The 23,836-nt window shown below is 30.5% G+C and overlaps 1 protein-coding gene across 1 annotated transcript; it reads left to right on the plus strand.

Moving 5' to 3' along the window:
* Nucleotides 1–1,405: 1,405 nt before the first annotated feature.
* Nucleotides 1,406–4,020, plus strand: LOC147810760 (uncharacterized). The gene has a single exon (XM_087160722.1). The coding sequence runs from the start codon at nt 1,855–1,857 to the stop codon at nt 3,730–3,732; it is 1,878 nt and encodes a 625-aa protein (XP_087016848.1). The 5' UTR covers nt 1,406–1,854; the 3' UTR covers nt 3,733–4,020.
* Nucleotides 4,021–23,836: the final 19,816 nt, after the last annotated feature.

A 23,836-nucleotide genomic window follows, 5' to 3' on the forward strand; every position in this document is an offset into this window, starting at 1 on the left:
GTAGCTATTGTTAAGTTATAATAATTCTCTTGCCATTTTATATGCAAGTTGATAATCTTTCGCAACCACTTTTGTAAGTTATTGGATAGGTCGAAGAATGTAACAAAATTATATTTTAACTTAAGCCCCTCGCAATGGATTAATTTTGAACACAAGTCTGTATCTATTAATACAGAACCTCCAACTACTTGAGGCTGTTATGCAATATTTGTCTCAGTGGTAATAAAGCAGAAATTCACGAAACAAACAGATCTATCAAAGCAGTTCCTCCATAGAACCCATACAGATTTAGGAAATGTGATTCACTGAGAAAAAAAGTATGGCAAAAACAACTTAAATATGGTGAAATTTACTGTGTTGCTGGTTCTTTGGGAACACCAAAGAAGCTCATTAATCTTTACCGAAGCGCTTTGGTAACGATTTCGGTTAAAATTAACAATAAAATCAGGTTTTATAATATGTGATAAAACTTGGTAACTTTATCCACGAGACTTTAGAGTATGTTATAAAAATCATTTATCTGGTTAAATTTACCATTCAGTTATGTATTTTTTTACTTAATAGGTTGTAATAAGAACTATATAAGTGAAAATCAGAATTTCTTTAAGCCGTATTAGCAAACCAAAAGAAAAAAAAACAGATCTATATTTATATGAAGCGTAAAGTAGCAAAAAATAGTTAATGAAATGAAAAGAGAGATTTATAAGAAAGCTGTTCGTCCATAGAACCCAAAAAATAACATAAAATGGGAAAGAAAACAATATTTTATTAAGAGAAGAGAAAAATTATTAATAAATAAAATTTTCTCCATAATTCAAACTTTTAATAAGATTTAAAAAGAAATTAAAAAGCCGATTAACAAAATAAGGAAAATATACAATATCATCGTCAGCTCACACGATTATATCTGCTAGAAAGTGTTTTCTAATATTGCATTAATCTAAGCGAAGCAAAATATATCAATACAATAGTGTGTATTGTTAGTCACGTTGAAAGTATATCTTTTCAATATTTTTAAGGCTTTTTAATAAAAATATTAATTATGAAGAATTTTTCCTCTTTTCGTTAAAAAATTATTTTTTACTTTTATAGGGTAAACTAACCAGTGAAGGAACACTTAAGCTTCGCTTGCCTTTTAAAAAATCATATTAATTTCTAACCTCGTAATTTTTGTTAAATGACTGTGTTAACATATTTGCTACTAATTGGAAATTATGTAAAAAAATTGCAGAGAACTTACATAATATTGTTTTAAAGATTTGGAGGTTCAAATAACAAGTAGTAAGAAGACCAAGTGAAGGAACAGCTCTTACCAGTGAAGGAACACAAAATTTCCCAGTAAAGGAACACTTAAGGGAACACTGGACGTTGAAAATGATGAAAAATTTTAAAAATTCACTTTTTTTTCTTTTTACATTTTAAAAATATTTCAACATTTCTGCTTCATATGCAAAAAAAATTTTTTAAATGCTCCAATGCGTTTTCGAGTTATAAGGATTTCATTTTGTAAACAAACCGATTTTCTGATCGAAGAAACCGAAACTAATGAGTTGTTGAGCATGTTTGAAACCAAAACTATGTTTCATACTCAAATATAAAAACATTTTGTTTCGTAATTAATTCATTTTTAATTAATATTTTCAGTTTCAAAATGTGGCAACTTTCATCTACTTCTACTTCAACTTTGATATAGTTTGTTTACAATTTTCAGTGTGATTTTTATCTCCTGCAAATATTTCTATTTTGTTATAAAAACAGTTCTTTTTAGAACTAATCATAGCTTATTATTAGCTTATATTCTGTTTTGATTCTTGTATAGTTAGTATATTTGAATCTGTTTACATCTTTTTAATAATGCATAGCATTAGTTCAAGGTGGAGGAAGCCCAAGGCAAGGCCAAATAAACGTAGTAAAGCTATTCTTGCAGCTCGTCTTTTGTCTGCAAGCAACAATGTGAATAATGTCGATGAAAGTGTTGACATTGTATCTAACATCAATAGTATAAATCAACAGGCTGATGTTAAAAACAAAAATGAAAGTAATGATAATGAGACTAGCATACATGCTGGTATTGATGATAATTGTGATACTGATACAGAGCAAAACAATGACCAAACTAACACAAACTGCTCTCCAGATAAATGTAAATCTTATATTATTATGAGTGAATCATGCTTCAAACCATTGCTGCAAAATTTATTTTGTGAATGTGGTCAAAATTCTTTGAATGTCAAAGTCATTGACACGTTTGGATTTTCATCTAAGCTGGAACTCTTTTGCGAATTCTGCAGTAAATCTTTTGGCACTACCTTTTCAAGTGAGCGAGAATCTCACTCCAAAAGATTCGACATAAATACTCAAATGGTGCGAGCATTTGCTAGCTCGGGTAAAGGTCATGCTGCCATGCAAAACTTTAGTATGATTTTAGGAGTACCTTCTATGGATTCCAAAACTTATGCCCTATGTTTTGATAAATTATGTGAGCGCAACAGAACTTTTAAAAGTAATATGCTGAAACTTTCTTGCGATACAGTAAGAGATGCATATGTAAAGGCTGATAGCAACTTGAAAGACAACGATATATTAGACTTGACTGTATCCTACGACGGTACCTGGCAGAAGCGAGGCCACACGTCCCTTTACGGTATTGGTTGTGTTATTGACTCGTTTACAAATCTCGTAATTGACTACGAGATATTATCAAAATACTGCCCTGAGTGTGTAAATGCAATACGAGATCTTGGAGCTGATAGTTTGGAATACCTGATATGGGAAGAAGGGCATTCCTGCCAAAAAAATTTTTCAGGCTCTGCCGGAAGCATGGAAGTTCATGCAGCGTTGAGCCTATGGAAGCGTTCCATCACCGAAAATAAATTTCGGTATACAAATATGATCTGTGATGGTGATACCAAAACTTTTTTAACTTTGAATGAAAAAGAAGTATATGGCCCAGAATTTTCAGTTACAAAAGAAGAGTGCATAAATCATGTAGCAAAAAGGCTGGGCACGGCCTTACGGAATAAGGTAAAAGAATGGCGCCTCAAAAAAGTCACTCTTGGTGGCCGCAAAAAAGGTCAACTGACTGATGCTACAATTACTAAGTTACAAAATTATTACCGCAAGGCCATCAAAGATAATGCTCCTGATATAGATAAAATGAAAACTGCTGTTTTTGCTTCACTGTTCCATTTAATGTCGACAGATGAAAAACCACGACACTCAAAATGTCCGACAGGTAACAATTCGTGGTGTTTTTACCAAAGGGCATTGGCGGAAAATAAAAAGCCTCAAAGCCACAGAGTAATGAAAACCATATTGTCAGAAGATGTAGCTTCAAAAGTGATTCCTGTTTATCAGAGACTTGCCTCAGATGAGCTATTGGAAAGGTGTATTTCCGGTAAAACTCAAAATGCCAACGAGAGTCTACATAGCTGCATCTGGAGCAAGTGTCCGAAGGAAATTTTTGTTTCAAAAAATAAGTTGGAGTATGCAGTTTCTCTTGCAGTAAGCGAGTTTAATTTTGGGTGTGCTAAGACTTTAGAATTACAGAAAGGCATATTATTTTCGAATCTTCACGATAATAGTCTGAAAGTTGCTGCGGCAAAAGACGCACGAAGGGAAAATCAAAAAAAAAGAAAGTCTTCGGAACAGTATAAAGCACACATGCTTACAAAAAGATACACAAAAAGAGCTAGTAAAAGTGATAATTCATATAGTGCTGGTGCATATTAGATATGTATTCGTATTGATTACAATTTTGGGGGATTTGCGTGTCTCATTGACACGTGACACTTTCAATTATTACCAGTTTGCTTACAGAGTGTATAAAAAGAAATCACAAGCACATTTTTTCTAAATTTCATTTTTTTTCTTTCACAAATGACTCTTGAATTACATTCTTCTGTTTTGAGTGTGTGTTTTGTGGATTTTGAAAGAAAGATACTATATTTTTGCCAAATTTATATTGCGATTGATGCTTGTTTCCGTTATTGTGCATATTTCAATACAAATTTTAGTTTTTATTTTTAAAAAAAAGCTTCTCAATTTGTTTTAGTCATTGGCAATAGTTTACTTTTACCATTTTCTGACTATATATCACTTTTGAAAAAAAAATGATGTTTTTATCGTTACGATATATTTTTTTATTACGATATAGTTTTTTGTTATATTGTTATTATTGATTTATGCATATATAAAAATGATTAAAAAAGGTTATATTAACACAATTACCAAGTTTAAAATGTTTTAATAAGTGATTTCTAAAGATATAGTTCATATTTGAATAAAACCTTGTTTTTCTCAAAATGAGTTTTTTCGCACGTCATTCTCTAGTCGAAAAGCGCATGAAATCTGTTTGTAATTGTCTGAAATTTTTGTCATGCTTGCTATTGAGTATAGTGCACATAATTAAGAGGCTGTTTGACACCTATGAAACATTGTTGGTTTTTTATAAGTAGTTTTATACAACACTATTTATATAATTTGTATCGAATTTTGGAGCTCATAGAAAATTTTTTATTTCTCTATTCAATATTAATTAAACATACTTTTGTGGGTTTATATTTATTTGTCTAAGTTTGAAATATGATTTAAAATAAGGTTAATGGTGGTAGACACAGAATTAATGCGTAAGGAAAATTTCGAAAATCTTGTGATTATCGTAAAATTTATAATTATTTTCCTTAATAATTAAAATTCTAATTAAAATTTTTTGATGAAACTTTATAATTAGTTTTAGATTAGTGACAATAAGTTGTGGTCCAAATTTCATTGAAATCCTTTAATATTTAAAAAAGTTGATTTTTAACGTCCAGTGTCCCCTTAATTTCGGTTATTTTTTAATGCTCTTTATGAATTTATATGCCATAAAAATATCTACAAACAAGCCTATTCTTGAAATTATAACATACAAATACTTGGAAAATGTTAACTTTTGTTTGTAATCATGAATTGAAAAGTAAAGTGTCAACATATTAACACATACTGTTCATTCACTGGGAAATCTATGCCCAGTAAAGGAACATGCCTGTTCCTTCACTGGTTAGAAGTTCTTTTTTTGTATTTTTAACATACTTTTGATGCAAAACATCACTAAATATACAAGAAAATGTAATTTTCTCCTTTATTTTCATTAACTTAGGAAAAACTCAGTAAAGAAACACTTGTTCCTTCACTGGTTTTTCATCGTTTGGTGATCCAGTGAATAAACACCCCCTTATCTCAGTACTTGATTATGCTATGATGCTTAAAAAAAATAAAACGTAACTTCAATGACTATATTTTGAATTCTTATTTTCACAGTGAGAAAAATAAAACTAATACATGCAATTAATTCCACTTCAAACATATAAATATAAACACTGACCTTATAATTTTTTCAAAGAAACAAGGTGTTGCAGAGATAATAACAAATTTAAAAATTTTTCCAGGGAAGTCTACGTGACCAGGTAATCCAAGATAACAATAAGATACATACTATGATTTATTTTTTACTTTCATAAACGATTCATATAGATCTGACACTCTTGAATTTAAACTCGCTCTAAATAATACTTAACTAAAAGTCAACAGTCAAATTTTGAGTGTCAGAAAAAACTTCATGAATAAGAATAGTTGCTGTGGCCGTTATAATTTTGTTGTGCATTTTTCATAGTTTTACACAACACATATGAAACATACTATATATCTATGAATTAAATATTCTATGACTCAGAAGTATTGTATGTTTCGGAGCTACACACGACTTAATGTTTAGAGCAGTGATTCTCAACCTTTTTTTTGTTGCGGCACACTTTTAACGATTTCGAAATTTGACGGCACACAATAAAAAAAATAAGATTAAAAGTTGTTTAATTACCTATTTTGCACTGTGTTAAATAGTTTGTGATAATAATTTTGAATGTGAAATAAAATAATATGCACGACAAAAGCACATTTATTAAGGGATTAATTATTTCTTTCGACCAATTTTTTATTAGTTAGTAACAGTTATTTATTTTTTGCTAGTTATTAATTGTTAACTTGTTTTCTATAATTATTAACTGTTATTTTTTTGTGATTTCTTGCTAACTAGTTTTTTTGCTAATTATTAATTGTTAGCTAAATTTTTGATAGTTATCCTTTGTTAATTTGTTTTTTATATAGTTGTTTCTTTAGTTATCCTTTGTTAATTCGTTTATTAATTGCATATCTTACTTTAATGATTAGCTCTTACAACATTTTTTTAAAATTGTGTGTCATATACAATTTAAACACTTTCATCTTATTTTAAAATTGTCTGAGACAATACAATCGCCGGCGAAGGTGTTCACGTGGTTAAAGCGTGGAAAAATTATAAAAAGTATACATATATACATTTTTCTTTAATTTAAACTATACTCATAAAAAAAAGCATTATAATTTTTATTGCATCATTTATAATATTTGGCGGCACATTTTAAGAATTTGGTGGCACACAAAAGTGCCACGGCACAGTGGTTGAGAATCACTGGTTTAGAGCATTTGAAACTAATATTCAAAATTATGATAGCTACCACTTTATTAAATATATTTGTTTCCTTATAATTTTTAATTTTTTCGTTTTTAATCCAAATAATGAATGAACAAAGAAGGTTATTTAAGTATTTACTAATTATAAAAATAATTGGTGAATACAAGCATTTACGTAAATAAGTTAATCGTAGCAATTATAATCGGTTGTCCGTTTTCAGAGATCCCAACTTGCTCCGGGCAGCAAATTAATATTTTAAAGTGGTAGTTTATCATTTGTGATTCTTATTTTAATAAATTCAATTTAGTAGATTTCAAATCACCACTTTTTCTAAAAAATTCGTAGGCTAATATAATTCACTACTTAAGAGATATAAGTTATGCTAGAGCAATGTCTCCCAAAGTGTGGTACGCGTACCCCCAGAGGTACGCAATCTTATGCGAAATTTCAAAAAAATTTATTTTAAGAGCAAAGCTGGCCATGAAACTTAACGATTACTTATTTATCTATTGGTTATTTTTTGCAGAGTTAACAGTTAATAATTAGTGGCGTCAGCAGCCAGTTGTGATTTTTAACTTTAGTGCAATTTTTTTATAGTAAAAAATACATTAATTTTTTTATTAGTGGTACACAGCATTATGAAAAATTTAGAATAGGGTACACAAAAGTCATAAGTTTGGGAAGCACTGTGCTAGAGCCTTTAGAAAACAATAAAAAAATTGTCAAGTAATTGCAAAATTTAGTTTATAGTTATTTACCGTTTTTTCTATTATTTTGGCGTGTCCGGAGCAGTTGGCATCTCTGCGTTTCATATCTTGAAAGACGAAGATCTTTATATATGAGCAATAGAGTTTAGTTACTTCGTTCTTAAAACTTAATTATTAAAAAATACTAGCTATTTTTTAAAATTTTTTAAATCATCATAAATTAAAATAATCGAAAAGACTAAAAAAAAATTTAGCGACATATTGAAATAGAAATGTTATTAATTTAGTCATTATTTTTTTCGTTCTTCTACGAATCTGAGTTGAAAGTTTGTTAAATTTGATTTCTTTGAGCCGCGTAAGTCTGTATGCAGAAATCTTATGTTCTCTTATAATCTGATAATGAGTAACATCACAATAACCTGACATATTTCTATTTTTTTCTTAAGCAGTTTATATTGGCGGGTTTCCAGAATTGGAAGAACTGACCACTGCAACAATATTGTCTGTATATATATTTATATATAATTGAAGATTCGAAGTAGTTTCAGTATTATTAAGTTTATTGGTCACTATTTTACTGAAATTCATTCATATAATCATGAAATAGTAAGGATTTTGTTTTTTACTTTATTTTTCTGAGCTTTGGACGTACAGCGCACAAAAAAATAAACGGCCCACCCTAAAAAACTTTTGATCTAATGATCGGATCTTCACGTTCTAGGACTAAATCTTAATAGTTTAAAAGGGTGGCCTCAAATAAGCTAATTAGCTAATACAGACGATATTTTAAAGAACGAAATCAGACAGGAAACGGAACCTTTTCAGAATGAACATACTTTTCGTTGGATGGATTTGGATTTCTGACCCCCAAGAAATTGGGGTAGCCGCAATCTGAAAAAGTTGCTCCCAATACGATCAGGAGAGCGATCCAAAGTTTGGACCTTTTAATGTTAATTTCACTTTTTTGCGTATTTCGAATTTTTTTAAGTGAATTGAAAATTTTTTTGCGCACAATTAGAAATTTCGCTTTGCCACAGATAATTCCATGCGAGGAATAAATTTTAGTGCTTATATATTAGGTTTTATTTCATATCAGTCGAAAACATTTTCTATCGAAAATTACAAAATTTTCACACGATTTTAAAGAATGTAATTTTAAATTACAAAATTTGAGCGAAATCGGTCGAATAGTTAGGGAGAAATCTTATTTTTAAAAATTTGATTTTTCAGGAGCTTTTCGACAGATTTTTCTCAAATTTTGTAATTCGCCATGTAAAAATACATTTTTTAAAATGATGTTTAAAAATTGTTTACCTTGCAAATGAAAGCAAAGAACACTTGAAGCTGTTTTGAAGTTGATAGAAATCTACGCAAATCTACACAGCTTAGATAAGTGTGCTTTGAGTTGATAGTTTATTTTATTTTTCTACACTTCAAGCAAATAAGCAGATTTGAGGTGTGAATAATTTCACCGAATTTCAATTTAAATTATTGTTGGGCTATATATGAAGTTGGTTTCATGAGATGCAAATATGTTGAATTAAATTTTATTGATTTTTTTTGGTGCAAAACATATCCCAATAATATAGTTCGAATAATTTACATTAAATATTTACATGATCGAGTAAGAGACTTAACTGTAACAAGGTGGTGTATTAAATAAGCCTTTGAATTATTTAGAAATATTGGTGATTATTATTGACCCTGTAAGTCGAATTTACAAAGCCAAAAATAATACATTAAAAGGCTACCATTCGAAAATATGTGTCCGCTGTCCGGAGCAAGTTCTTTGCATCCCTGCAAGTGTATTTTTTTCAGCCGTAAAACAATTTTAAAAACAAATTTTTTTGTTAGGAGATGCACATTTCTCGAGATATTTAACCACTTCCGAACTTTTATCACACACTCTATATATTTTATGCTCTACGTTATTTTTTTTGTTATCTAACATAAGAGGAATTTTAAAATATTTCCTTGCCTTTGTAAAGAATGAAGAAAGAAAAGACATAACTTTTTTGTTTTATTTATTTAGCTTATTTTTGTTTTATTTATTTTTGCGTTACATATTACGTTATTTAATAACATCTTACATATAACATACCACGTATTACCATGTTACATTACATATTTTGTATACGTTTCATATTAATTTATTAGTTAGTTTAGTTTTAATTATTTTTACGTCATTCCTCTTAAGAATATTAGTTATTTTTTTGGGCCGGGGAACCGAGGGTAGATTGGGTGTGAGATCCATGTCTAAGTGGTCATGAGTTGGAACCCCGCTGTTGGAAGATTTCCCGTATAGATAAATGGGTACTGGTGCACGTTAAATCTGTCGGGTAACAAAGTCCTCCATGCTCTCATATCAAGTCATTTTTCAGGGGGAACTGAATTGCAGATTGATCACTCTCTGGTTCAGATTAAAATTAAGATATGTGGATAAATTATATATGATTGGGTCCGCCCCCTAAAACAGGCTCTGACGCACGTGTGATTGAAGTCATGTACTTGGTCACAGTTGGCATCACTGAAAAACAAGAAACGCATCATCTGCCTTAAATTCGCTTGGTTTCACTAACGTATCACGTATTCGCTTGGTTTCACTAACGTAACGTATAACGTAACGTATCATAACGTTCGATTATCGTTATGTTCTTTTTTTTTTCCTTATTTGAAAAATTGAATTTTTGTTCTTTCTGTTATTCTCACACTTTCTATTTCATATTTAGATAACTTAAAATAATGTATTTTTTCTTTTTGAGTTTCAAATAGGTTTTACTAGATGATTATTAAATACATTCTTGTTGAGGTCTTAACTGGTAGGTGCATGACTTTTAAATGAAATAAATTGCTCCCTTAAAATTAGCATCTAAATTAAAGTGTAAAAGAATCAAAGCTTTAATTACGGGATACTGATTACGACTTTTTTTTCTGAATAGTTCTGGAGGTAGTTGGTAAAAATGAGCGAATGCTCTATATCATTCTTTAATACTGAAATTAAGTTTACAAGCTGAGATTTTGTAATGCTAAATAGGATAAAGCTGTTATCTGAAGAGAACAGACGAAAGTTGTAAACGTTATTGAGTAAAGATGCTGAACCCCGTAACACACTTTAAAATCCAGCTGTTTTTTTTTTTTAATTTCCCTAAACAATCTGATCCTCTAGAATTTAGACTCGCATTAAATCAAGTTTACTTAACTAAAGGTCAATAGTCAAATTTTGAGTGACAGAAAAACCTTCAGTAAAAAGCATAGTAGCTGGCACAGTTATTATGTCGTTGTTAATTTTTCATAGTTTCACTTTTTGTCCCCCTTCAATATAAAAAATAGGGATAAAACGGGTTAAATATGGAGGTTTAAAAATAAGATATATTGTATGTCTGGGTGCCACGACTTAAAAAATTTTAGAACTCTTGAAAATAATATTTAAAATTAGGATAGTTACCACTTTATGAAATATATTTATCTTTCTATAATATTAATATTTTTTACGACATTAAGTTGAAATATATAGAATTAAAGCATATGGAAGTATTTACCAATTATAATAATAATTGGTGAGTACAAGCATTTACAAATGTAAGTTAACTTAAATGCTTAAGAACGTTGTTTCGACTGTACGTTTCTCGTGAAAAAAAAATCTATCGTAATGTGAATACTTTGTTTAATTGACGTTCAATAGCCGGTCCAATTTTTTGGGTTTGTGACTACTAATGTTTAACTTCCTAACCTTGTACTTTTGAAGACCATTAAGAAGAACTCTTGGATCAAACGTTGAAAGAAATTTGAATTCGTGGAGGACTTTTAAATGGAACTAACCCTCATTTGCGTACATGGTAAGGAAAACCACGAAAACCTAAAACATTTAGTCTCACGACTAGGGGGCTCTAACAAGTCATCCGTCTACCACCGAGGATAATTTACGTCGGCACTATGGTCAGTGTGAGTCGTACCGTCATTCGTATTGAACAGCGATCACTGTGATTGAAATCCGGTTCACCTCATTGGAAGGCAATTGCTCTATTTACTGATGCACCACTGTGCATGAGTTATAACAGTTTTTGGGTTTCTTTAAATTTTGGGTTAACGACTACTAATGTCCAATTCAGTAGCCTTCTATTTTTGAACACAATCCTAAGGACAAGGGATCTTCTGGATCGAGTACTGGGACAAATTTGCCTTCGTGGAGAACTTTTTGATGGAGCTAAGCCGCATTTGAGTTACATGGAGAGTAAAACGACAAAGCCCTCCCACGGTCAGCATGAGGACAAGGCGACTTTCACCCATGATCCGTCTACCACTGAGGATATTTTACGTCAGCACTGTGTTCGTTGAAAGCAGGATGTGAAATTCGTATCGACCAGCCATTGAGTGTTATTCGAACCTAATTCACCTCATTGGAAAGCGAACACTCTATCCCCTGAGATACGTATTAATTTTTTTAAATATTATTTTATATCCCTCATTGAACAGCCGGCCCAGCTTTCGGGTTTACGACTACTAATGTTTAACTCCATAGACTTTCAATTTTGAATCAATCCAGAACACAAGGAAACTCCTGGATCAGTACCCCCAGAAGTATGATTTGCTATGGGAACATGGAGGATTTTTGTGACTCTACAGATTTAACGTGCATCAGACACCATTTACTATACGGAGAGTTTTCGTTCGGCGGGGATCGAAATCCAAGGATCCCACATTAAAATATTAAATATAGGATACTACCTGAAAAGTATCGCCGACGAAGCATCGCCGTGATGTTCTATTTGACGAGTGATGGTAAGCTGTCTTTGTAATGAGTATATTAGACTGCATATGCGTGCGTAACAATAAATAGATAAATTATTCAGAACACAAGTCATATCTTGCTTCTTTCTATCTCTCATGAACATGATATCTGTTCTGATATTTTGAATTCGTAATATTCGATACTTGAAAGAACCATTTTTTTATTTTGAAAAAAAGAACAGGACAATAATTGTATTCTTACGAACATTTATTTGATAAATCAATTTGATCGCATTCACTGTTATAAAATAAAATATTAAATATTCATATTTGAATAGAACGTGAACGACTTTTATAAAATTAAGATTGTCTGAAGTTGTAACTGGTTATGTAGTACATAGGAAAATAATGTACCTCGTTTATCCTGGAAGCAGTCTTGCATAGCGGACTAAATATCTCTTTTTTGAATATAGAAATTTCACTAATAATACTGAGCTAAAATCAGTGCAATTTATTAAGTGAACTAAAACTATTTCTTTCGTGAACTAATATTCAAATCAAATGATTATCTGACCTACTGCATAATATGAATGAAAATTACTACTTGGTAAGAAAAACATAAATAAATAAAAATCAAAAATTAATGTTTTGTGACTGTATGTATTAATTAGGCTTTTATATGTTTAGTCATGGATATAATATAGCACTTTCATGCAATTTTAGTAATTTATTTTCTTAAAAATCACATGTCGAATTAATTGCATTTTCCTTTCTAGTGTTTACTACATATATTTATCTTTAATGTAATATGTGTAGTCATATTCATTTTTCGATATGCCTTCTTGTCATATGCATTGTAAAAAACTTCTGAAACTAATTTTGTCCCGACAAAAATATTTTCGAAAATCTTATTGAGCTTTATTTCTGATCAATTAAGAAACATCTCTTTTTTTTTCAAAAGTAAGAAACATTGACGTCGATTTAGTTTAAAAGTGTAGCGTAGCTACCAGTAAAATTGTTTAATTTTATATTACTTGTATATAAAACGTGATAATTAATTAAAGACTGTATTTTGATAACTAACGTTACATTTCTTTTTCTAGAACTGTTTATTTTGAATTACCTCAAGATAGGTGACGGTTGACATAGTAGGAAACAAGCCATGCTAAAGGTTTCTAAAATATAAAAAGGCATATAATCATAATAAAAAATTTTTAAAAAAATCCGATATTCATCAAAATATTCCGATATTATTCAAAATATTTCTGAAGTACTGTAAAAGGTTTCTGGATATTACAGATAGAGGTTTCCAAAATTTAAAAAAATATGTTTTAAAATTTACATGTTCAGAAACGTTTAAGGATGTTTTTGCAGTGTTCAAAATTAAAAGGAATTTCCAAGCATATTTTGTTGAATTTCCTGAAAATGATTAAGCAAAATTTAAAACTTTTGCTTTATGCAAATATGTATATGTTGAGTATCGAATACGTCTATGTATGCGTGTGTATGGGCGCAGCTAGTATTGGAATAGATTTCGTAAGCAAGCATGGCAAAATCTGCATTTCGTTCGCTCGCTTATCTCGCAGAATTTCTTTTTTTTTATATCCATTTGCGAGAAGGTTTTTGGTTTGGATTCAATGGCATTCGCACTTTTCAACTATAATAATCAAGAGTAATAATAAACAGTGCGCATGCGTTGCTATGGCGACAGCTGCTGTTTGATAATTTATTTTGATTTTTTTTTCCCTTTTAATTTTGTTACGCATTAAGTTGCTGAGTTTATTTTTGAGATATGGGACCAGAGAGATTCCATAAATACTTCTTAAGTTGTGAATAAGAGAGAATTTCATCATTTGAAAGATATATTTGTTTTTATTGTTTTAATTAAAAATCAGAAATTCTAAACTATAGCTCAAATTGGATCGTTTTCAATACTAATTCTGGTGAATATGACAAATAATGAGGGTCCAAACTGATTGACATGGTCCCAAAAGTTAGAATTAAAGCTGGAAAAAAAATGATGCCAAGGCCTAAACTTACCGAGGCTGAAAAAGCCGAAGCCAAATAACGTAGATGGGAATACCTTAAGCATTATACACAAACGGAAAAACGAAAGGATTCCGTTCGCAAACGCAAACATGAAGCCCGTCCCTCACAAGAGTACCTAAGTGTTTGAGAGAATTGAAACCTACCTAAGAGCGAATGGTGACTCTCCGAACCCATTTCATGCAAATACGAGAACTGGGTGTTGATCACCAGTTAGGGACAAAAGGATCCATTCACAACGTACCCAATAACTTGCCCAAGACCGTAGATTGTCTTCCACGCAATATAAATGATTCATTCACTATTTATGTAATATTGAAAAAAAGCTTATCTTTCAAATCCTATTTCATGTAGGAACTTGTGAATCCGAAGCAGGTGTATGATGCAGGTAACACTCTCAATCAAGCACCATTGTACCAATCCGAAAACGTTAATATTGATCTCGATTGGCTGTTCAATGTCTTTTCAGTCATCAAAAGAATTTACACAGAATATGTCTGAGCTGCATTTAAATATGTGTGCGAAATTGTATACCGAACAGTTCAGGATTAAGAGTTGAAAATGTCCAAGAGGTGAACACAATAAAGTTTCTTTTTAAAAAAAATTTGACAACAGCCATTATGCTAGTGGGAAACCTGAGATCGCCGTAAGACGATCACAATTTTCTCCATTTTGTAGTAAATCGTATTTTCTATTTTTGTTATTTTAAAAGTTCTTCATATAATTTTAAAATTAAGTTGTACTATTTATCATAAAATATTAAGAAACAAATTTTAAATTTTTTCGAAATACAAACTTAAAAAATTTTTTTTGGCTGAAAACGTTTTTTTTCCCATTTTTTTTTTTTTTTTTTGCTACCATCTTCCCCTATTCTTTTAATTTTACTTTAAGCAACAAAACAGAGTAAAATTCAACGTCTAATTTATTGTGGGGAGATTTGAAGCAGGTCATTCTCAAATACAGATTTTATTTTATATTTTATACCTGTCGTTGAACAGCTGATCCAATTTTGAATTTACGACTACCGATGTTCAACTCCGTAACCTTGTAAATTTTGAACCAAATTTTGAAGGCAAGGGAATTCCTGAATAAAGAACCAGCAATAGCGTTATATGTAGAGAAAAAGCTCCAAAACCTCCCACGATTAGCCAAATGCTAAGGGGACTCTAACACATGATCCGTCTACCGCTAAGGATATTTTACGTCATCTCTGTAATCGGTACGAGTCGTGGGATTCAATTCCAGTTCATCTAATCGAGTGGCGTAAGCTTTATCACCTGAGCCATCGTTGGTCTCAATTGCAGATTTGTATTGATTCAATTCAACGCTGCGCGTCGAGTGCAATTTATGAAAACAATACCCTGATCTGTCGAGAAGAAGCCTTCTCAAGGGCCTCAATGGCAAAGGAAGATCGGTATTTATTGATTACAGAGAAGCGTAACAGGATACAACAGCTGCTCAGCACTTTTGTTACTTTTATGCGGCTACAGGAAACTGAACTTCAATGGGTCCTGTTTCCAGATGGCATCACGATAGAGAGGTGCTTGCAAGAAGACGTGGTGTTTACATCCAGTTGACATTCAAAAAATTCAATTTACTGTAAATTTGCATTTTTATTTAACGTTTTCCATAGAAATAGATATATATATATATAGTTAATACAACGAATATATCTTAAATATATATACAGAGATGACAACTTGCTCCTCTTTCCAAAATAGTATTTTCTAGCGGTAACGAAATCTAAGATATTTTTAGTTTTTCCACCACTAAACGAAATATCAAAAATTATAAGAATCATATGACATGCAACCTAAGACACACCTGACAACTTTCACTCTTTCCGAGAATGGATTTTCAGAGTGGTTGTAAAACAATATTCGAAAAACAAACTGATTCAAATATATATTTATATTTTGATCCCGTTGAACATGGATTATTATGCTTTTATATATTTGTTGAAATTATTTATATGTAGTGGTGGTCAAACTCATTTATAATTATCATTATAATTCAAAAAGTTAATTGGAATAACAAGAGTATTGCTACCACTTTAAATATGAAAATAAAATCTTTCGGAAAATCCGGAAGAGTTGGTAGGTATGATAAGAGCATTAATTATTTGGTTACTGGTTTTTTAAGTAAGCGCTGGGATGCCACAGGCGACTATTTTTGTAAAAAGTGGTAGAAACTCAATTTTCTTTTATTCATTTATTATTTCTTTAATTATTCAATCGTATCAATCACTATGATTTACATTTCCTATTATTCATATACACACATTTTTGTATTTACTTTCAATAATAAACTGAAATGATTAGCTGGAAAAAGTTGCTAATTTTAATTTCTTTTAATAAAATTTTGAAATTTATTAGTCAGCACTTTTTACAAAAATAGTCGCCTGTGGCATCCCACTAAGCGTAACTAAGCTTATTTTACAAGTTGTACTATTTAAATCGCTACCACTTCATTAAAGTTTTTCTAGAGAGCGGAGCAGTTGGTATCTGAATATCTTGGTTACTCTATGTAAAGCGTTCACCCATTATGTAAGCGCTTATAATTTAATATGTAAAAAAATTTTTTAAATACATTTCGAAACTGAATAGCAATTTAAAATTTATATAAAATTTTATCAAATAACATAAGTGGTACACAGAGAAACTATATTTTGCTTTACAATGTTCAGCTTTAAACCGTTATGTCCCGAAGTTATAAATTAAAATGATACAAAAAGTGGTATAATATAATATCGAATTTAATTGTTTTTTCTACTGTTTGGGTTATTCAAAAAGTCTTTGATAGATCAAAAGGAACTTGCTCCTTATAATTCTAGATCTAATCAGAAATAACTAAGTCATTGTGGTATCTGAGAATCTTTTAATTCTCCCAGACAAATGAAAATGCTGAAAAAAGTTTCCCACCACTATGAATGTCTTTGAAAAAAGGAACTGTTCTAAATATATGACGCTGTGCGTTAACCGGTTAAACATAAAAGTTTAGAAAATGGCTGTGAAAAAAACCACAAATTTTACCAAAATTAAATAAAGTTTATCTATTTTAAAGACCTATCAAGATATAAGTGGAAAAAAACATTTTATATACGCAATTTATATATTAGATACGAGAGTTCTCATAAAGTTTGTAAAAGGATGCTTGAAAACTAACCTTTTAAGTTTAATATTTTGAGGACAGAAACCATAGGTAGAGTATTGAACTAAGAATTAGGATGTTTGGCAAATTTACTGGCTAGGCTAATAATTTGAAGTCCTTTGTGCATATATATACATACAGGTATGCCATTTTGTTTAACGCTTTCAGCAGAAATTTATTCTAGTGATTGCTAAAGCAATGTAAGTTCATATGCAAACCTCTTTGTTCCAGTTTGCACTTGCCTCGGACTAGCCACAAACGATAAACTAAATTGGCTCTACTAGCAGCCTAATAAACTAACAGCCATATCGACAAAGTCCAATTAAACTGAGATTCCAACTTCTTCAGAGAGCGAATAAATATTTTCAAGTGGTAGTTTATTGATTGTGATTCTTAATTTCATAAATTCAATTTAAAAGATTTTTATCCACCACTATTTTTAAACAATTTGTAGACTTATATAATTCACCACTTTTGTCACGGTTATGTAAGTCTTGCTAAACAGTTTAAAAAAGTAGCAAAAACTGTCACTAGCCCTTGATTCTCGCAGTAACTCTGATTGAGACTGGATCATTCCATTTATTTCAAAGGTGGGGAAAGTAGAATTTACTGCGCATGAGTCGGAATTTACTCTCACCAGGATTGCCGTACGCAGTAATTTCAATAATAAGTATGCAAGTATTATTTGACTAACAATTAGGGATGTGGTATTTTTCGTACTATTTTTTTTTAAAGTGTTGTACTTATGTTTTTTTTTCTTCTTTTAAATCAATTTTTATATCTGTTACCGGCAAAGTATGAAATGATTTATATTTCACACTTTGCCTAGGGATTATATATAATGTCGGATGCTATTTAGGCGCAAAGTATGAAATAAACGTCCTGATGAGGTTATTTTGTAAATAATGTGCATCTTACTGTGAATGACCGAAATCGGAGGTTGTTGACTTTCACCGGTGAATGTTGACAATCACATAGTCGCTTTGGTGAATGTCCGAAATGTTTATTACATCCGATTTGATATTAATTTATTCATGGATATAATTACATTTATTCAATATTATAATACTTACTGGCGATAGATTAGAAGAAACATCAGTGTTTGGAGTATCGAGCAAATGTATACCGGGCAGAGGCCCTTGACTTTAAAAAAACATCAGTGTAGGGTATACCGGGCAAATGTATACCGGGCAGTGGCTGTTGACCTTAAAGAACATCAGTGTATTTTATACCCGGCAAAAGTAAACCGGGCAGTGGCAATTCTACACTATGTTTAATCTTTCTAGATTTTACTTAGATTTTCTTACCTCAACTTCATAAAAATACATGAAGAGATTTAAAAAAGTTTTTCAGACACTATATAAAATTAGTAACAATTTAAAAAAATGTAATCAGAGTGTAAAAAATATTATCTTTAAAAACATCAGATTAATTTAAAACTTATTAGAAATGTACATTTAAATCCGAAATTGGTAAATGGCGCCATCGTTTTAATTTTAAAAATCTATTTACAGAAAGAATAGGAGCTTATGTGTCTTCAAAGAAGATATTGGAATCGGATTTACTGTGTAGTTCGTGCGCCAAAGTGATGCGCAGTAAATTCTACTTTCCCCACCTTTGAAATAAATGAAATGATCCAGTCTCAATCAGATTTACTATGAGATTCAGGGGCTACTATATCTGTCTAATATCTGCAAATTTAGTTAGTAGTTATTTACCGTTTGGCCAGACTGGAAAGCCATGCAAAATTAGCGTGACATAGAGTCGGTTCTTTTAACAGTACTATGAATGATATCACTGATGATTTTCCTCTAATCCTCAACAAAACTAATTCAAGACTCCAGGTTCTCAGGTCTGCCATAATAAAAGGCTATAGTGTCTGAAAAGAAAAGTTTTTTAAGCAATATGTATTAACTCTACTCAATTATAGAGCAGAAATTTTGGACTTTTACAAATAGAATTATATGACCTAATCAATAAAAGAAACCTTATTGTTTTTTATTTATTACATAAAGCTTAATGTTATTATGCCAGAATTTTTTATTTTATTATTTTCATCGATATTTTATAGAATTACTCTCATTTCGTTGTTATTAATGACGTTTTTAAATTATAACGTAAACTCAATATTATTTATATCAAACGAGTAACTGTTTTAGAATTATACTTTTCATATTCGTTGAAATATTTCAATATGTCTGTTGTTAAACAAAGCATTCAATTTCTCTTTTCAAAAAGAAAAGAAACTGAAAAATAAAAAAACTAGATTCAATTGTTTTTCCAATTAGACAATTTATGCAATGTATGTAATAAAATTGGCAAAAATAAATTTTAATAGCATATTTTTAAATATTAAATTATAAAATAATCACTCAATTTAATTTATTTAGTCTTAGCTGCAACATTAGTTTGATAGTTTTTTTTAACCAAATATTAAGAATTAGCCATAAGTATGAATGTTTCTTAATTTTATGTTTCATATCAATATTTCTATTAATATATTTAAATGAATAATTTCATAAAATTCATTTAATTTCATTGAAATTTACTGTGTATATTTTTAGAAATTAAGTATGTTATTCAAAATTTTGTCGTCAATTCAAAAAGTATTTTATATTGAGTTTTTTTAAAAAAATTTCTTCTTTGATTTGTCTACACAGACTCGCATATTATATGCGGGAAGCGGATAATCAAAAGAACATTATGCTGATGCTTCTTCAAATGTATTCAATATGCAAGTTTAGATGAGATATATATTCAGATGAGATATGAGACTATAAATTTCAAATCCGAAAAATAATAAATTAAAATTTTTTAGAATATATTAGGACTTTAAATTGCGTAACGAATATAATCATAATTTAATTATATAAAACGCTTCTATAACTTTTCTATTTCGAATTAACTTTCAAAATGTTCTTTTTGGGATTTGAGCAGGTCACGGAAGGTCACTGTGACCTAACATAAATATCTCTATAAAGCGTTTTGATAAGCCATTTCTTTGCTTAAATTTCCAATTTAATTGTATAAATAGAATAGAAAGGCTCCGAGATTTAGTTAACAATAAATAGTAGAAGGCATACCATTTAGCGCAATTAAAATAAGCTTCAATAAGCATCAAGGCATAAAAAATAAGGTATTAAATAAAATTTTTGAGAAATGAATAAGAAGCTCGCTTGAAATGCACTGCATCAAAATTTTTGGGGCTTTGAGAGCAGAAGCGGAGCTCTCTTGCGATTATGAAAAAATAGTAAGAATTATAAGCGAATGGAAATTAAGTTCTTATTAAATAGGTTGGAAACCCCTTAAAAAATTCCTTCCCTGCTACGAGAAGAATAGGCAAAGGTTAATTCAAACCAATTTTGAATTATCAATTATTATTTTAAAATAATATCTTTTGTTACATCTGCTAATATGCTTGATTTATTTTATTTATTGACTTGAAAAACTAGTCATAAGGCATAAAAAAATTAATTATGGTAAAATTACCGCACTGAATGGTGAAGATATTGTCTGATGAAAACAAAATCTATTTAATAATACCAAAACATATTGTATTTAAACCATTCATTTGGAATTTTTTTTTGTTGGTGTGGTAATACGGCTTACTTAAATTCTGATTTTAACAAAAATAGTTCTTATTATTACATATTTAGCAAAAAAATACAAAACTGAAATGTAAATTTAACCAAATAAATGGTTTTTATAACATGCTATAAAGTATCATAAAGTTATAACATGCTCTAAAGTAAAATAAAGTTGCCAAGTTTTATCACATATTTTAATACTTATTTTCATAGTTAATTTCAACCTAAAACGTTACCAAGGAGCTTCGGTTAAGATTAATACGAAATGAAACTACTAGGATAGAAATTTAAAAATGATATATTATAAATAAGTGTATACTTTAGTGAAATAATGGCCTAATATGTATAGATACAATTTAAAAAAAAAAACAATTGCGAAACGAATTGCAATGCGGAACCGTTTTTTGAAATAAATATTTTTAATTAGCGCCATCTTTTGAATAGTAGTTTTTAAATTTGCTTTTTGCCTTAAACATTTTTCAATAGCAAGAACACATTTAAATTTTAAACCTTCTTAATTTTTAGGCCTTAAATCGCCATTCTTCATCAAAAGATATTTCAAAGTCAACTGAACCAAAATACATTCATTGTGGTTCCTTCCTTGCCAAGGTGTATAGCCCTCCAAACACTGTGCAAAGCGTGGGGGTAGCTGGTTCGAATCCTGCTGCTACCCTGGATGCATCTTCGTGCTGTCCTTTTCGGTATTGCGCTATCTGTCCTCCTAAGTGACTAATGCTTATAAGCCTTAAATTGAACACACAAGCCTGCAAATGCATGTTGTACCAATAAATAAATGAATGAAATCATTGAAGTAATACTACTTAAAGAATAGACATAATTGGATTTAAAAAAAAAAGAAACACCCTGAGAATAAATGATGAATTCCAAAAAACTGAAGCGGTTAGATGGCAAACAAAAAATTGGAAAACAAAGAAATATCTGTTAATGTGATGAACTTCAGCTTAGAGCGAGCAAATGTATTTTGCCTTGATTTGCTCCTCTCCGTCATTATGGTTTTTTTGTTCTGCTTTTCATCTTTTTTTCCTTCTCGCCTGCTGTGTTTTTTTTTCTATTTTTGTTTCTAACCTTTACTTTTCCATTTTTTTGGCAACTTTTCGTTTTATATTTAAATTTCCTTTTGATTATTCTCACTCACGTTTGTCAAAACTTGAAAATGGGTGCGCTTGTAGCGTTTCGACTGATATTTCCAATTTGTATATTTATGAACTGAATGAAGTTTTAAATGTAGTAAATCCCTTAGATATTGTTTCTGGTAACAAATTTTAAAATTAACAATGGCAAGCAGCCTGCTACTATGCTTTTCGTAAAATATTTAATGCAGTGGCCGACATTTAAAAACACGAGCTTAAATTGTTTTTGTTATTTTTTCCAGCATTCAAAGAGCCTCACTATACACTTTTAAATAATTTACATTTAGTGGAGCGAAAACTAAGTTTAAAAGAACTAAAAAGTAAAACAATAAAATATTAGCATAGTTTCTACTAGAATAAATTTTTACAAAAAGCGTAGAAAGTTGGCAAAGTTGGTTAGACAAAATTTCTCAACATTGAAAGTTAGTGGTTTTCAATAAAAGTAAACAATAAATATTCTGCTTTTTTCTAAATATGTCAACCTTGACCAATCAAAAGGTACCTCAAAATAAACAATGGTAGAGAAAAAGATGTAACACTAATTTTTTAGTTTCGGTTCAGATAAACTTTCATGTTTTATATATAAGCAAATTAAAACTTAAAAATTTTAGTGGGAGCTTTGCTACACTTTCAAATTGAATCGGCTCCAATGCGATTTAGTTTTTTATTTTTGAGAAGAAAAAGAAACGTTTCTTAATTGATTGTAAATGGGATATTAAACTAAGTTTTCTAATATTTTCGAAAACATTTTTGTCGGGTCAAAATTAGTTACTGAAATTTTTTACAATACATGTCGCAAGAAGATATATCTAAAAATGAATAAGACTACACATATTACATTTAAGATAAGCATATGTATTAAAAACTAGAAAAGAAATAGCAATTAGACATGTGATTTTCAGAAAAAATTCTGAAAACTGCATGAAAGTGCTATATTAAATTGATAAGTTATTCTTATATTGCTTATTTTCGAAATTAAAAAATGGTTCTTTTAAGTATAGAGCATCAAGAATTCAGAATATCACGACAGAGATCATGTTCATGAGAGATCGAAGGAGCATGATTTGACTTGCGTTTTGAATAATTTATTTATTTGCTTTCAGCATGCATATACAGGCTTGTGTACTCATTACAAAGACAGCTTACCATCATTTGTCAACTAGAAGATCACGGCATTGCCAGCCTGTTCCGCTTTGTCGGTGAGAGTATTCAGGTAGTACCAATATTTAATTTTTTAATGTAGGATCCTTGAATTTCAATCCCCGCCGATCGAAGACTCCTCGTGTAGTAAATTGTGACTGATGCAAGTTAAATCTGTAGAGTCACAAATCATACCTCAGGGGGTACTAATCCAGGAGTTTCCGTGCCTTCCGGATTGGTTCAAAATTACAAGGCTATGGAGTTGAACATTAGTAGTCGTAAACCCAGAGTCCGTGTCGGCTGTTCCATGACAATTATAAAATAATATTAAACTGATACATGCTTTCCAATGAGGTGAACCGGGTTCGAATCCCACTCAGTAGCTGGTTGATACGAATTTCGAATCCGGCTTCCACCGACGGGAAAGCTGACTTAAAATATCCTCAGTGGTAGACGGATCACGGGATACAATCTCCTAATCGTTAGACTAACCGTGGAAGGATTCCGTGGTTTTCCTCATTATGTAACGCAAATGCGGGTTAGTTCCATCAAAAAGTCCTCCACGAACTCAAATTTCTCCCATCGCTTGATCCAAGAGTTTCTTTATCCTCTGGATGGGGTTCAAAATTACTAGGCTAAGAAGTTAACCCTTTGACGGTTAAGAACAAGTTCGGCTCGCAATCGAATCGTGCTTCATAATGCGAGCAAACGAGTTCCGCTTGGGAACAAGATTTATGGTTAGTAACGAGCACTACTCGCGTAGGGAAAGTTTTCCCCAACGCGCGCTGACGAGCTGAGCTCGTTCGCCATTATTATTTCGAATTGACTATGTTAAGA

The sequence above is a fragment of the Parasteatoda tepidariorum genome, chromosome 4 (assembly GCF_982258835.1).
Source record: "Parasteatoda tepidariorum strain Cologne lab strain chromosome 4, Ptep-v5.0, whole genome shotgun sequence".
NCBI classification, from domain to species: Eukaryota; Metazoa; Arthropoda; class Arachnida; order Araneae; family Theridiidae; genus Parasteatoda; species Parasteatoda tepidariorum.